The 16,835-nt window shown below is 37.5% G+C and overlaps 1 protein-coding gene and 1 long non-coding RNA gene across 2 annotated transcripts; one reads left to right on the top strand and one right to left on the bottom strand.

The window, feature by feature from the left end:
* Positions 1-2,457: 2,457 nt before the first annotated feature.
* On the bottom strand, positions 2,458-4,839 carry LOC128239206 (uncharacterized). Its single transcript, XR_008261839.1, has 3 exons — positions 4,715-4,839; positions 3,994-4,064; positions 2,458-3,328 (listed from the first exon to the last, which is right to left on the bottom strand). It is a non-coding gene; the product is annotated as an uncharacterized LOC128239206 (long non-coding RNA).
* A 6,246-nt stretch (positions 4,840-11,085) lies between these two features.
* On the top strand, positions 11,086-13,915 carry LOC128238761 (fatty acid desaturase 6-like). The gene has a single exon (XM_052955001.1). It carries the CDS (start codon positions 11,109-11,111, stop codon positions 12,165-12,167), a length of 1,059 nt encoding a protein of 352 aa, XP_052810961.1. The 5' UTR covers positions 11,086-11,108; the 3' UTR covers positions 12,168-13,915.
* The last annotated feature ends 2,920 nt before the right edge of the window (positions 13,916-16,835 follow it).

Below are 16,835 nucleotides of genomic sequence, written 5' to 3'. Positions count from 1 at the left end.
ATTTTAATATGTGCCAAGTAAAAGTCATCTGACAAAAAAAATGCTTTCAAAACTGTACTCATAGTAAAAATTTCTGTAGTTTTAAAAGTTAAAAAAGTTGGTCAAAAGGTCAAAGTCAGGGGCATCCTAGGACAACATTGATCAATTTGAACAAAATTCACAATCAATTGCGCTGCGATGGATGCACGAACACACAAAAAGATTTTCAAACCTTTCCAGATTTATGTTTACCAAACCTGTGAACCCTGGGTGTGGCCAGTAATGACACCAGGTGCATAAATTAAACATTCACAACCAATTTTGTTAAGATGAATATGCAAACTACAGGACTTAAAGCTAAAAAATGGCCTTTGGGCTTTCAACAAGAACAAGGCAGAGTAATTCACAAAATCAACTGCCGACGCAAAAAGCAAATTGTCTCTCAAAATCCTAGACTTGCAAATTGTCTCCCTTAACTCTAGACTTGAATTTACCAATCGTAACAACTCGGCCATCTCCGGGCAAGCTTCGAGATAGACCTCGTAAATAGTAGTAAGGATATACGAAAGTGCGATGCGGCTGCCGGCGATTAACACTGTTTTCAATCCGCGTAAAGAAGGCCCATTGTAACAACAAGGAAATGGATTTTGTTAAATTAAATGTGCTTAGAAAATATTTATTGTAATCTCAAAGAATGTTCGTTTTATGAATATTTAGATGTTTCCTTATAGTTGAAGCACTCTATTTCCTCTAGAAAAATCGTGAGCACACAGAAAAACCGCAGAAAATGTACTTGACAGTCATTGAAATGATCATACGGTTCATGGCATGCATGAATCATTACATCGGATTAAATGCATGCATGGACTAAATGTCAACATTTTCTCAACAGTTAATACCCTATGAAATGTAAGTTTTAAGTCATACTTTGCCGTGTTATTTTTTCACACCATGTCTTGCCATTAAAACAACATTACTATTCTGTAAAATCATTGATTGCATTGTGCAGACTTTTGTGGATTGTGGTAGGATGGGTGTGAGCTTGGCACCCAGTCAGCTTTACCAGCTGAAATCTATGCATGCTTTTACTTCAGCATTATTGGGTTTGGGCTGCAGTTTTTTTTGTGTAAACAGTTCTGTGGGGTTGAGGTGGGGCGGTGACTATCTACGCAGTAAGCTCAATTGTTAGAGTACCAATACAACGTTCATGTGGATATGCACCAGACAATTGTAACCACGGCCTCCCCATCTGGGGAATAGTGGGGACTTTGACTTTCAGTACAGCCCACCCCGGCTAAAATCCCCACCCTGCGCGGACGATCCAATGGCAAAATCTCTGCCAAATGCCCCCACACCCAAGGGACTCTAGGTAAGGTCCATTCCCCTCTATATTTTAAGCGAAGATAAAACCAACACATTCAACCACCACTGCAGGGCCACCTGAAAGGTAAAAACACGGCCCATTTCCCCTGGTTAACCCCAGTATTCCCCCTGACCTGGGGTGGGAGGGGGGGGGGGGGTTACAATTGACTGGTGCACTAAGTTGATCTTGTCTTAAAATTGTATTTGTTCAAGGCAGATCATGCTTCACTTTACCTCCTAGGCTGTGGATAAAACCCACTCATTAGAAGTTTCCTTACACATTATACTTGTCTAAATCTATAATTATTAGTCTCAATATCTTTGAGTAAATTGTCATTTTTTATTAAAAACAACAACACCAAAAGAGTAACTGATAAGATACTCAACTGATTCATTTTTTTTGTAAATAAAAGCCTTAAACAAATATTTAGCCAGGTTACTAAGCTTTTCAGCAATGTATACCAGACTTTTTTCAATAATACTTAACCTATTTTGAATAATTAGCCTTTAGATCACTCTTCACCAAATGACTCTTTTATGTCCAACTCCATAACATGCAAACAAGAATAATTACAGTTTGGATCAACATGTCTCTTAATTTTATTTTTAATATTAGTCAAGTAATAACAGAGCCATGTGTATGCAATCCAATGTAAAACTAATGATAAATTAGTCTTTGCTCCCATTTTTACTTTCATTTCTGTGGCAAGACCTTTTAAGTGCATTGAGTCTTTTGGGAGACTTCACAATATTTCTGGCGCTTAATCCCCATATATGGCTTTAAGTTGCCATACAAATTTAAGTCTTCATTACAAAATATACTGTATGTCTCCTCTTTAACCATAAACACACAATGAGAGGACTATTTAAAGCATTACCATGTGTCAGAATTATAGATCTTTCTTTACATTTTATTTGTCTAATTGTATTACCGGTCTCTTTAGCAATATCCTTGTGCCTCTTTGAGTACTTGGCTTGACAGTTTGGTTTTTAATACATTGTTTTGAATGTTTTATTTGTACACAACAATGGTGATGATGATGATGACACTATGCTATGCCAAAACCTCAACACATTTTCTTCAAACAAAAAAGGACAAACAAAAAAGGACAGTCATTCAGAATAACTTTTATTACATCATTTGAGAAAATAAACTCATACAATCAACGAAATAAACATGTATCAGCCATCCGTAAAATCACAAGCCATGTTATGTGTTTGTTAAATTCAACTTAATAAAGAAAATTAATATTGGTTGCAGTAAGCAATGCACATCACTTCTAATAAACATTCCAACAGACTGAAAAATAAATCAACACAAATGGAAAAACTGTTTGCAAGTCAGCTAGTACTTATTTTATGCCTTATCAGATTGCTATGCAAGCTGGAAGCTTACAAAATCACTCTTAAGTCTGTTGCCTAAGAAGAAACAAGTATGGACATCCTTTTCCTGAGGTCAAGAGAAAGTATCTTGGAGGTCTTGAACTCACAACCTTGAATTTGGGGCTTATCCTCTAGACCACTTTCACCTTTTCACATTTTAAAGAGCCCAGTTTACAATATGGCATTTGCAAGGATGTGCTCTATTAACAGATTTTCTGCAGTCTTAAAAATTGAACTGAACAAAATAGTTCTCCTTTATTTGGTCTGCCGATGCCATCTGTTTCTGTTTTTGAAGTTATCTTCCCTCCATAATATAGGAACACCACTTAAAGCGTATATAAATCCTTTATCATTTTACCCTTTTAAAATATATGTTCGGATTTATTTAATAATCACGGACCAACAGATGACTTTTATCTTCAACTTCACATCAATATGTAAGTCATCAAATATTTGAGATGACAAGATGTTCCACTGAACGCTTTGTTTCCATCTTGCACTCATTTTTCCAAGGAAGGCGTTGCAGTTGTGTTAAGATGATTGCCATGCATTGCAGGTCAATCCTCATACAATGGCATTTTTGATTACATTTGGATTCCAGTGCCTGAAATAGAAAACAGAAAATACAACAATAATAGGAATTATATTTTCAGATCAATTATTTTAAAAGCCTGTACAACAACAGAAAAGTATTCACAAAACATTAAGTGCAACACCAATTTAAAGCTTCATCCTCACAGTTTTACTGTTCTGACACCTTTTTTATTTTTGTCATTAAACGAGCCAATTGGCAATTATTGAGCAAATGTATGGAAACCAGTGATATTAGACTGCTGACATAATATCAGATCACAGTCTTTCATATACAAGTTTGAAAATTTGGTAAAAATTCCTCCAACTAGTCATATAAGGTCACACATAATAGAACAGATTTCAATTGTTTGGAAAATATTTTTTTGCTATTGCTTTAAGCCATATAATTAATTATATGTGTAAATTTAATTTAATTACTCCTTTGGGCTTTTGAAGAATGACCAAGAAGAACTGTCAATCTGTGAGAGAGCAGCTTTTAGCTCTGGACTGCTGGTTAATTAAAAAATATGAAATGAAATTGTTATCATGTTTAAATTCATCTACTATGTTGATATTTTAATACTGTCAATCCTTGTTGGTTAATTGTACAAACATGCAGGTACTTTTGGGCTTAAACCAATAGGATACTTGACTGTTAAATTATTGTCCGAATTTCGAAAATAGCACAACCATTACCTCATCTGCCTTTTTTCATTAGAACAAGCCGGGAATCAGAGTCAGCTGCACCCCTGGTACCATACTCTTCTCTGAAAATGACAATAAGATTAAAATTTAAATGTCTGCATTTCATTGGCACAGTAAAAATGTCAGCATTTTTCAATGTTTCTGCATCACCACCACTGTTGGATATCAAAGAATTTAGTCTTGAAAGAAATGTGTGCTGGTTTTTGCGTTCAAACTCATTTTGTTAAACCAATAGAATGAAGATCTAATTAATTCATTTAGAGAACTATATTAGTGAACAGGGCCGAGGTATTCAATTGCGCCATTACATTAAGTTGTTTGCTACCAACACTCACGGAAATATAAACCATACATCCTTGGTTAAAAGAATGTAAATTTTAATTATAAAAAATTAAAGTTAATGATATGAAATGTATGAGATAAATACACTGAGAAAGAAAGTCTAACCTATTATCGATATAAGTAAAGTCAGATTCAGACTTATTTGTTATTTAGAAAAACAAACAAATAGAGTATTTGTTTTCTTAATTTTTGCCACTGATCACTGGAGCTTCAAAATTGTAATTTACTGAATTAGAATCTGTCAAATGAAAGAAGACTTTACCCCACCCACTAAGAATTAATGACATTTCCAATTAGTTTCTCATTAGGGCTCTTTTAAAACTATTTTTATATTTTATTAAAATACAATAAGTATAAAAATAACACTTACACACAAATAAGTGGTAAAGGTTCGCTCCTCATTCTGTCTTTGGACTAACATATCTCTTGGTTGTTTGAACATCTTCTTGGTCGGCCATGATGGACTATTTTCTTACGACCCGTATTATATCCGAGGCCATATCTTGATACTAGCCGAGGAGTTCCGATTGTTGAATTTACATGTACATGTAAAAATAGAATTCGCTCATGCAGATCTGGCTAAAAATAGAAAGCATTTCTTTAAAACTTTCATGGCCTATAATCTAGGCATTTATGGACAGATCTGGCTGGTTTTCGAAAGGAACCGAGCTCTAATGGATAACTATATACTGTACAAGTTTCATCGAGATACCGTCAAAACTGAAGACTGTATCGTGTTCACAAGCAATTGTTTACAGACGCACGAACGCACGACCGCACGGACGCACGACCGCAAGGATGCACATTCTACGTATACATTACCATCGCATAAGCTCTTCTGGCCTTTGGCCAGTAGAGCTAATAAAAACTTGACTAACTCGAAACATGCGTACAATACACCAGGACACCATATTTTAGACTAACATAGTCATTTTGCGATTGGTAGATTAAACTTCCATTGTGAACCCACCCATGCACATCGGTGACGAGTCCCACCAGATATCTGTGACAGATTCGATGTTGCTGATAGTAACCGAGTGTCAAATTTGCATTCGATGAATGTTTGGAACTACACGGGTCATCCCCGACCCAAGGAATAGTGCCGATCATAACTACTCCACCATCCCCTACCCAAGGAATAGTGCCGATCATAACTACTCTACCTTCCCTGACCCAAGATAGTGCCGATCATAACTACTCCACCATCCCCGACCAAAGGAATAGTGTCGATCACAACTACTCCACCCTCCCAGACCCAAGATAGTGCCGATCATAACTACTCCACCCTCCCCGACCCAGGATAGTGCCAATCATAACTACTCCACAATCCCCGACCTGAGGAATAGTTCCGATCATAGATCAGCCATCCCCGACCCAGTATAGTGCCAATCATAACTACTCCACAATCCCCGACCTGAGGAATAGTTCCAATCATAGCTCAACTATCCCCGACTCAAGATAGTGCCGATCATAACTACTCCACAATCCCAAACCCAAAGAATAAGGCCGATCATAACTACTCCACCATCCCCGACTGATAAAATAGTGCAAATCATAACTACTCCACCATCCCCGACCCAAGGAATAGTGCCGATCATAACTACTCCACCCTCCCCGACCCAAGATAGTGCCGATCATAACTACCCCACCATCCCCGACCCAAGATAGTGCCGATCATAACTACTCCACCATCCCCGACCCAAGATAGTGCCGATCATAACTACTCCACCCAAGAGATAGTACCAATCGAAATACTCGACCTTCTCCGACCCAAGATAGTGCCAAGGTAAACCGATCGACCATCTCCGACCCAAGATAGTTACAAACCACTCGACTATCGCCGACCCAAGATAGTGCCAATCGAAATACTCGACTATCTCCGACCCAAGATAGTGCCAAGTGTAACCACTCGAATATCTCCGACCCAAGATAGTGACAAACCTCTCGACTGTCTCCGACCCAAGATAGTGCCAGTTGTAACCATTCGACCATCGCAGACCCAAGGGATCATACCAGTCGTTACTTCTCGACCATCTCCGACAACCTCGGGATCTTGTGAAATATCCAAGTGCATGGAATAATGCGAAACTTCTTTGCCCCAGCAGAAAGCCTATTGGTGTCTTCTGTCTATTGTGTACCGATGAAGGTCCCAAACCGTTGCCACTACATAAAGTCCGACTTCAAAATTAAAGGTTTGTGTAAATTTATACAGTAGCTCTGATTGATTAACGGTGCGATTCGATCTTTGATGCTGAATTATTCAATGGTAAATTTGCTATAATCGTATTTTAATAACTACTGTTGGTTGTGACTGTCCGGCTTGTTGATAGGGATTGCCTATAGTTCATGTACTAATAAATCGATCATTCGTTCACGTTTTTAACTGTTCTCTCAAACGCTCTCACGAAGTAAATGTAACAGTATATGTATGAATAATAAATATTGTGACGTAAACCGACTCCAAACAAAAGAAACACAAAGTACGAATTTCAATAATTAATTTTGTTATTAATATTAACATAATAATCTAGGCCAATGCATACCATTAAAATACTGGTTAAAGGATAGTCAATACAGATGATAAACGTAACCATCAAATTGATCATGGTTCATGTACTTTTTATTTGTCGTATAATTCCGCAAACGTAAACAATTTTTTTATGAAGCCGAGTTGAAATAAAAAGACGTAGAAGAATCAATTAAACTTATTTCCATGGAATAAAGGCCGTTACCTCTCAGCATGTGGGGAATTAAGTCACTGACTTAAAGAAAGCATGTCATCGGTTGTAATGAGTGACCAGTGTTGAAATGATGAAGTGAACACCCTCTCAATAGGGGTTGTTACATCACTTAACTATAGTTTAAAGTCCGTGGTTCTATTTCTGTTTACTCTGTACAGTAACTGATTATCAACTGTCAGACTCTGTTTGCTTACAGAAATTTATAAATCGTATTTCTAGCGGTTTCAATTAGTCAACTCGTCTTTTATTTCTATGAACGTTTCGTTACTTGTTCATCCATTCTAAACCCAGTTTTTAATTTCAATTTATTTACCGTGAGTATCATTATTTTTTTTCGTTTAATCGATCATTCTTTCATTCATTTATTAGGTCGACATCCACTTGTTCGTTCGTTCGTCCGTCCGTCCGTCCGTCCGTCCGTCCGTCCTCCCTCCCTCCCTCCCTCCCTCCTTTTATTATGACGGTGTTTGAATTCATATGCGTTTATCATTATATAGGTCATTAAATGTATTGTAGTTACGTCCAATTATACTTTGTCCTATGTGATCCTAAACAACATCTCATCATGTCTCCAAATATTCTGACAGCATGACTGCCCTATATTCTGACAGCATGACTGCCCTATATTCTGACAGCATGACTGCCCTATATTCTGACAGCATGACTGCCCTATATTCTGACAGCATGACTGCCCTATATTCTGACAGCATGACTGTCCTATATTCTGACAGCATGACTGCCCTATATTCTGACAGCATGACTGTCCTATATTCTGACAGCATGGCTGCCCTATATTCTGACAGCATGACTGCCCTATATTCTGACAGCATGACTGCCCTATATTCTGACAGCATGACTGTCCTATATTCTGACAGCATGATTGCCCTATATTCTGACAGCATGACTGCCCTATATTCTGACAGCATGACTGCCCTATATTGATTAAAAAAATTAGGCCAAAATGTAGTAAATTATCAGACTCAAATATAAGTAGAAAAAAAATGCTCTATTATGCTTCGAACGTTTTTGTCAAATTGTAGATGTAGAGTCAGGAGGTTTAATGTATTATCACATTTTTAGCTTTGTACAAGTATTTAAATGTGTCATTCACAGATTTAACTATGATTAACGTATATTATATCATTTTTTGGTCGAAAACCCCCCTGAAGTATCGAATATCTTCCTGTTCTTTCAAGTGAAGAAGGAAGTTACGTGCTTTGTAGCTATTTGCCAATCTCTTTCACTTCCCTCGTCATAATAATCCTCACGTAGGCGTAAATTAACGAACCAGGTGATAATGAGATAATTACATGGGGACGACGATAGCTTTATCGAACTTATACTTTATATGAGCAGTCAAAATAGTGAAGATACATCAGAAACTGCATAATACATGTTTAAATAAGACTATGAACCCTTCACTCTACCTGTCTGTCTGTTTGTCACAACATATAAAGAAACACGTATACAGTCTTTATTTGTAAGTTGAGGTGTTGCCAGTAAAACATTACAAGTAAATTTTTGACAACCTCCCAGTAATATTTAACTGAAATCTGTGATCTTACGAGATTTGATCGCTAGTTCGTTACTTGGATGACCCCTCGTGCACGTTGCTAAAATGATCCAACGTGCACATCGCTAAGATGACCTCACGTGCGCATTGCTAAGATGACCCCACGTGCACATCGCTAAAATGACCCCGCGTGCACATTGCTAAGATGATCCCACGCGCACATTGCTAAGATGACCCCACGTGCACATCGCTAAAATGACCCCGCGTGCACATTGCTAAGATGACCCCACGTGCACATTGCTAAGATGACCCCACGTGCACAATGCTAATACGACCCCACGTGCACATTGCTAAAATGACCCCACGTGCACATTGCTAAGATGACCCCACGTGCACATTCAAATATCAACAATATAGAACAAGACTTTGAACCGCAATTAAAATACGTTTAAACAGACACATAACAATTATTGTTTTTATATTCCAAGTATCTCGTAGATTTATTGTCAGATCCAAAACAACCACTGACTCTTATGGTGTGAAAACAAAAACTTTGGTTATGACATGAACAGAGTTGTCCAAGTGTATACAGTGTATGCATACAAACACACAAACGAACAGATGTTAGAAAATGAAATAAATACACATGTAGGAGGAAGACTTTGAAATATCCTAATACTTTTCTTACATATTCAACATAAAATTATGCAACAATGATCTTTGACGACTCTTCTAATTATAAGTATATTGTCTGAACACTGAACACATATAACATACAGCGGCTGTTTGAAATCATTTTGAGCTTATGATATGTCACGGCATTTTCTGTCCCTGCGTAGATAATACTATAATGTGAAAACAATTGGACACTGAACATAATTAGCAGCCAAATTAATCGTCAATTTTCTGACATGCCACGATAATGGAGCAGAAAGTCCGACCGATCGTCTTCTTCGACGTTTTCATAAATGTCCGAAATGGCCCCACGTCGAGGGTAGCTATAGTTAATCACGCCCTCGGTACGGTCCAAACCTCGGTTAGGGGCACACCGCCTTACACGTTTCAAATGTTCATGCTCCATTTCAGTTACGTTTTCCAATACATCCGACACGGCGCCTCGACGCGTTCTCAGCACTCTAGCGACGTCAAAATCGACGTCAACCTCATCCAAACACGACGTCAATGGACCCGACAACGCCTCTGCAAAGTAACGACGAACCTCACGCACTTGCTCCGCAGAAATTCCTTCAAAAATGTCCGGCCTGGCGCACCGCCGACGTGGAAGCGCACTGTGTATCTCCTCCACAATTTGTTGCTCCAAGTACGACGACAACGCTCTTGCAAGCTCGCTTTGCTCTACCCCATCAAAAATGTCTGCCGTTCCAAGACGCCTAGTCTCGCCTATTCTGGACATTATTCTACAGTCCTCTTCGTCCAAAATGTCTCCGTCTGAATCCCAACAGCCGACGCTGCTCTGACTAATAATGTTATCCGTGGTGACTAAGTGTTCAATACCTTCACTTGTAACAGAATATTAATTTTGTTCTTCTTGGCTATCCCTTGTTTATCAATAATGCTCTTCTGCGAGAATATTCTGGCATTATATCTCCAAAAATACTACGATTTCTTCTCTCCGTGTTATTTTCACTATTTAAGTTTATGTATACTACTTAATCATATTTTTCTCTTGAAATATCGTCCCAAACGTGTTTCGATGCGTTTCGCATAAAAAGCAATGATGAAATGAAGGTATCTAACAAACAAAAAAACTCTGTATATCATGTGTCTATTTATAAATATTTGGTTTTATCGTTGCGGCGTATGACTAACTAGTTATATACCATAGCCTATCTCGAAATTATCGGTTACGTGACGTCAGTGGCGCATAAAGGTTAAGCCTATAGATCTTGTGGTATTATCATTAGTTAGCTAACGTTTAATCAAGCTCGCTCTTTATTCTACTCAATTTGCCCTAGATTTAAATTTAACACTTGAACATAGAGAAATAAATATTGGTTTTAATAGGTTCAAATTCTAAGATCAGGTTTTAGAATAGCTAAAGAACTTCAGCGAACACGTTATATATTACCTTTTTGGATGTGTTTAATGTGTTGTAAACATCAAAAAAATAAAAATCAACATTAAAGTTATGGAAGCCAGAACTAGTTTTAGAACAATTGTTTTATTCGGAAATATAATCATTTTTAAAGTCAATCGTGAGCATCATCTATGATGATGGGTTTAAAATTATTTTAAAAATAGACAAGTATGCAAAGTATGTTAAATATAGTATTAAGGTTTCATAATTATACAATTGTATCAAACCCAACTTTAACATTCAAACAGTTATTCCATAACAAGGTTTCGGCCATTTTGCCCTCTCAACTATTTGATCATGTGATCAGGACACGTGATGATAGAAGATTGCTATAAATATATGTATATATTATATATTGTACCAGACACTTTGTGTCAGTATTTATAACGAATTCTTTGCTTGTGCAGTGAACATGGCGAATCGTTCAAAGAGAAATACAAAAGTAAAGCAGAATGAAATATTTGATGAGATCAAACTGGATAGAATACCGAAGTTTACGGATTTAACTGCTGAAGTTGATTATGTGATCAGGAAATCAAGCTGGTGGGATCGATACGGAGTTGACTGGGCACTAGTTGTTCTATTTTCAGGACTCTGGGTAACGAGTGTGTTATTTTTCAAGGACAGATCATGGGTTGGTTTTTCAGTTGGTATTTTCCTGATGGGCTGGGCCCACTATGCTCTGGCCTCAAAGGCTGGGCATATTGGAACTCACGGAGGAATGTGCGAAACAAAGGCGATGAGGCGGCCGCTGTCTGTCCTGTTTGTTGAAATGGTAGGGTCATTTTCGGAGGAACTAGCATACGACATACACATTAAAGTACACCACCCGTACACCAACATCATCGGAAGAGGAGATTCAAGCACATGGAAGATGCCGTTTTTAACACGATACATTTACTTGTTCGTCGCCCCGCTCATGTTGCCACCCCTTTCTCCCCTTGTTTCTATAGCGGGGCTGCTAGAAAAAAGAACTGTCACTGGATTGCTGAAGTTCCTTATCCGGGCAGGGATTGGACTGTGGTTTCAGGCCTATATTATTACGTTAGTAGCTGGACTAAGCTTTACTAAAGCTCTGTTGGTCATTTGGGCTGCTCGAGGTCTTTTCTCTATCCCATACATTCATGTGAATATTTTCCAACATATCGGATTGCCCATGTATGCGATAGAAAGCAAGCCCGTGCGTTTATACCAGATGGCGACAGGAGTGCTAAATCTTCCCAGTAACTTAATTCTGGACTATGCTTTCGGACATTCAATCATTAGCTGCCATGTTGAGCATCACCTATTCCCCAAACTATCTGACAACATGTGTTTGAAGATAAAGCCGATCGTGTCAAAGTTCCTAAAGAAGCATGGACTCCCTTACAACGAGAAAACGTACACCAACAGACTGTGGCACTTCATCGAGAAATACGACACTCTGATGGTCAATGCCCCGCCCATCACACACTTTGTTGGCCTCCAATGACGCTACAACGATTAAAAGAGCAATTGTGGATTTTCTTAATATACTCCGAACTGAATAAATCACGGGCCATTTATAAAAATATGATTTTTACAATGTATCAAAACATATCATAATCTGCACGCACTGTCAGTGAGCAATTGAAAGCTACTATTTACTCATATTCTAATATACGCTTTGCCATTTGTATATCATCGTACACTTAAGTCAGGTCGGCTGATATTTTAAATAGTTTAAAATTCAATATATCATGGTTTTTAGTTGATGGCTTTCTTCATACTGGGTTTTCTTGGGTGTATAATAGGGGCACATACATGTCAGGAATGTACTTATGCAATCAAACTCGATATGTTAGTCAAAGCTACATTCTGTCAGTTCCCATCCGATTTTTGAAGAAATGAAATCCACAAAATTATTATTTAACGACGTCAATTTTTTTACTGAAAGTGCTAATTCTTGTTATAATAGTTTTTTTTCAGGCACATGACTTTTTTGAGCGAGATAAGTTTTAAAGTTTAAAGCCAAAGAAACACAAAACGTGTATAATGTATAGTATTACGGGTTAGTATATTCTGTTATATATTACACATGCTCATTTTTACAGTTTTTATTTATATCATTTCATAATTGGGGACATCATTTCAACCCTCATAAAGGATATGGTGATAAATACGATTGAATCCAAGGCTAACACAGATAAGTGTTTGTCCGTTAAATCGATTATAAAATGTCGGTCAGTTGATTTATTGAAAAATATTTCATTTAAATGGCTCATTTTCCTCTGATGTTAACATATTCACTTGCATGTGTTTGTTTGTTGTATTTTTAAGTATTAATTAGGGATGGCAACGAGTAGTAAAATTAATACTCGAGTACTCGGACGGTCATTCGATCGAGTACTCGGGTACTCGATTACTCGGAAAAATTGAATATGTGTTCGCAAAGACAAGATTGTGTATACATGTATCGTTAATGACGTATATTGTGCGTTGGTCGTATTATTGGTCATTTTCACCTTTAAAGTAAACTTTCATTACGTATTTTTACTATTTTAACAAAAAATGATATAAAAAGGAAACAAATGTTGTTTCAGGCTTTTAATTTGTCTGATTCGTTTCATTTTATACAAGAATGCACTGCAGAAATGAACAACAATCAGAATTACAATGAACGAAAATTAATACATACATAAAAAATATTCAATACGAAGTTCAGTTATTGAGTTGTTTACTCTCCATTTTTTTGTTTAATTTTAGTTTTTCGTACTGTGTAATTGTTGTTTACCTCATTAATATTCATAATTCTTGATTTAATATCAACCAATCAATTGTGATAATCATTGCAAAAATAGTTAAAATGCGCCCATTAAAAAATCAATTCTCGAAACGGTCGAATTGTGTAGGTGAAAGCACCGCTATCAAAACTTCGCTAATTGACATCAGTTTTAATTTGAAATAGGGGTCCTTTGTTGACAGTTTGCAACTATCTTAACAACTGTCAACTAATTGATTGAGGTCAATTGTGTACACAGCGGGGATTAGAGGGACCGTAAATTGTCCTCTTGGCAACTAACCAGATCTGATATTTTGTCTGTAAATCGTGTATTTGGTAATTTTTATAGATTTTTTTAATTTTTTCCCGAGTACTCGAGTAGTGATTTGGTACTCGAGTACTCGGACGTTCGATCGAGTACTCGAGTACTCGTTGCCATCCCTAGTATTAATACAAAACTATTGTCAGTTGGGCACTTAATAAAGTTCCTTTATTGATTATTTGGCACAAAAAGGTTTGAACATACAATGGAGTTGAGAACAGTCTGTCTGTGTTGACTGTGTGGCAGATATGAGTTGATGGTAGCCATAATGGCGGATCCGTGGTCTACTAGTAACACACTTGACTATCAATCCAGGGGTCGCAGGTTCGATTCCCCGTCGCATCACTAAAAATACTAATCGTCTTCCGGGAGGGACGTTAAATTGAGGTCCCGTGTGGCAGTGCTATACACTGGTGCAAGTTATAGAACAAGGGTACCTCTAACCAGGGTTACATTCTGACTGTGCACTATGTTTCAAACACCTATAATGACTAAAATCTTAACGGAGCACTCGCCGAATGGGCAAGGCCCAGGTGCGAGTATAAATAAGCTTACACACACATGAGGTTGACTTGGCTCTGGCTTTAATTTTGTAAATCCCGGCTGGTGCTTGTTTGATAAAGATTCGGCTTGACACTAACCACAATAGGAAAACAGAATGGGGGGGGCGGCGGCTGGAAACCCATTGTGTCTACAAGAGACAATTTGAAATTGCTCCCTTGTGAGGTCTGAGGCACGCAGTGAACTTATAGTAACACGATTTGGCTATCTCGAAACTGTTTTGACCCGGGGAAAAATGTTTAAATGGGTTGTTTGATACTAGGTGATTAACACATTAGGTTAGAACTTTGAACTTTTATTCATATCAAGGCAAATAGTATGCATGTGATAACATCAGGTTCAAACAATATTGAAACAGTCAATGACAACACATATGAGAAACTATTTGAGATCATAGTAACAAACATGCATACATACACGCACGCACGCACGCACGCACGCACGCATACATACATATAGCCACAGGGTTACTGTTTGGCGTATCTATATCTTTTACATTCCGTAAGAATCGCCGTAGGATTATAGCGCAGAGTAACAACTTTTTTCATTTCTACGTTAGCCGTCGCAACAGCGCCATGCCGTAAAGCTGTTCCACGGCTCACATACGCTGGTCGTACGTTCGCCGTGCGTTTGCTGCGTGGCTAACCTAGGGTCTTATGCATTACAAGACTTGCAGTCGTTCTATGCCGATTTGTCAATAAACTTTGAAGTTCTTCATAACATAACAGTATTTACCATGTCTTGCTAGGACAAGATTTAATGTTTGCATTTTACATTATGTGCAGGAAATCAAGCATAGTTCCTGTTTCTAGTGAGGCCGGGGTGCCTGACCCCAAATATCCTACCGGACAGCAATTAAGCCTATTTGGCAGAGGAGGCGTGGTTAATCGGGTTTATGAGGTCTGCTCTGGTCAGCAGTTTTGGTTGTAAACATTCACATGGCTTGTGGTGTTATATCATTCAGGATAGAGTGGTACATAAGAATTCGTCCATTGGTTTCTCATTTAAGATTAGATAAATAAAGTTTCGTAAACCATGACCAATACTTCTACGAATCGTGTTATAATAAGCCATTTGATAGTATATATCAACCTAGATAATGGATGTTTCCCACCATATGGCAGTTACAACCTCAAACTATGATAGTTAACCTGTAGTAAACAGGAATTGGTAGTGAAATTCAGTTGGCTGTTGAATTTGTTTGACAGTTATAAAAAATATTTGAAAGTAGTATTTATAACTGTTTGAGAGACTTGAAATTCACAACATATGTTTTTTAATACATTTAATGAACCATCTTGCAAATTTTAGCTTTTTTTGTTCGTTAATTATTTGTATATTTGAAAAAATGTACTGGCAGTCTGTACTTGCAGACAGCTCTGTGAGGTCAAGTGAAGTGGCCATTTTTCTGACTGTCTGCCTTTTATACTATTACCCCGGCCTTTAAGTTTGATAAGTCTAAATACCTGTTTAGAAACGATGTGTCAGTTACAGATGTTGACATTGTTGTTTTACTTTAGTATGCTAAAACTAATCAATTCGGGGACAACAACGTAGTTATTCGGTTGTGTAATCAAAGCGCGAATGCCCTGAAAGACTATCTGCGGGCAAATATGTGAGAGTTGCAAATTTTATTTGAACAATCAGGGCTTTTTCTATAGTACCCACGGGTCCGACTATCGGACCCATTCCCAAAGCAAAATATAAGATATTTTTCCCAATCTTTAGAAAAAAATCCCAATCTTGACGCAAAATTTCCCAAAATGTCTAGGGTCTTTTTCCCAAAATGGGCAGAAAAAGCCCTGACAATGAGAATGGGTGAAGGACACATAGATAAAAGTGAAAACTGTGCCTAGGGCAAAGAGCGCTTGTGCCCAGATTGGGCGAGAAAACAAACATATCTATATCTATTTTATGGCGCCTTGTGTCATTTTGTTTATGTAAACGTCACTTCAATCGTCGCAATCCCCCATCCCCATGTATTTAATGTTACAATGCATAACCCTTTCAATCGTTTCCAAAGGTTTTTCCTTGCTTTGAATTGATGTCATACGATAGGAAAGTATAATACATCATATATACCTTTTCCTTTTATGAACATACACGTTTACAAAAATCATTTGTTTAAAATCAACTTCAGCAATAATTCCATTCAAAGTGCATAGCTTATCACTTCATTCGACGTACTCTGATCCCCATGTATTAATCAAAGCGCTGAAAGCGCTGCAAGACTGTCGGTGACGTAACTGAAGCAAGCAAACACTACCGCAAAGTTCTTTCAAATGAAACGTGATCAAATGATTTCATACAAATGATGAACACTCTTTAAGGTAGATGAAGAAGGATAAATGTGATTATAATAAGCACAAATATATTGGCCCTACTTAATCATGTATCCAATGGCCTACAAGATTCTTAATTCAAATTTCCTAATTTTGAACCGCTTTAAATTAGTTAAATGCATATTCATTATGTTAAAATTGCTTCAATTTATGACGTCGCTTATAACAGTTTCA

The sequence above is a fragment of the Mya arenaria genome, chromosome 6 (assembly GCF_026914265.1).
Source record: "Mya arenaria isolate MELC-2E11 chromosome 6, ASM2691426v1".
In the NCBI taxonomy this organism is placed as follows: Eukaryota; Metazoa; Mollusca; class Bivalvia; order Myida; family Myidae; genus Mya; species Mya arenaria.
Note: the sequence above shows the minus strand (reverse complement) of the source record. Positions and strands in the feature narration are given on the sequence as shown.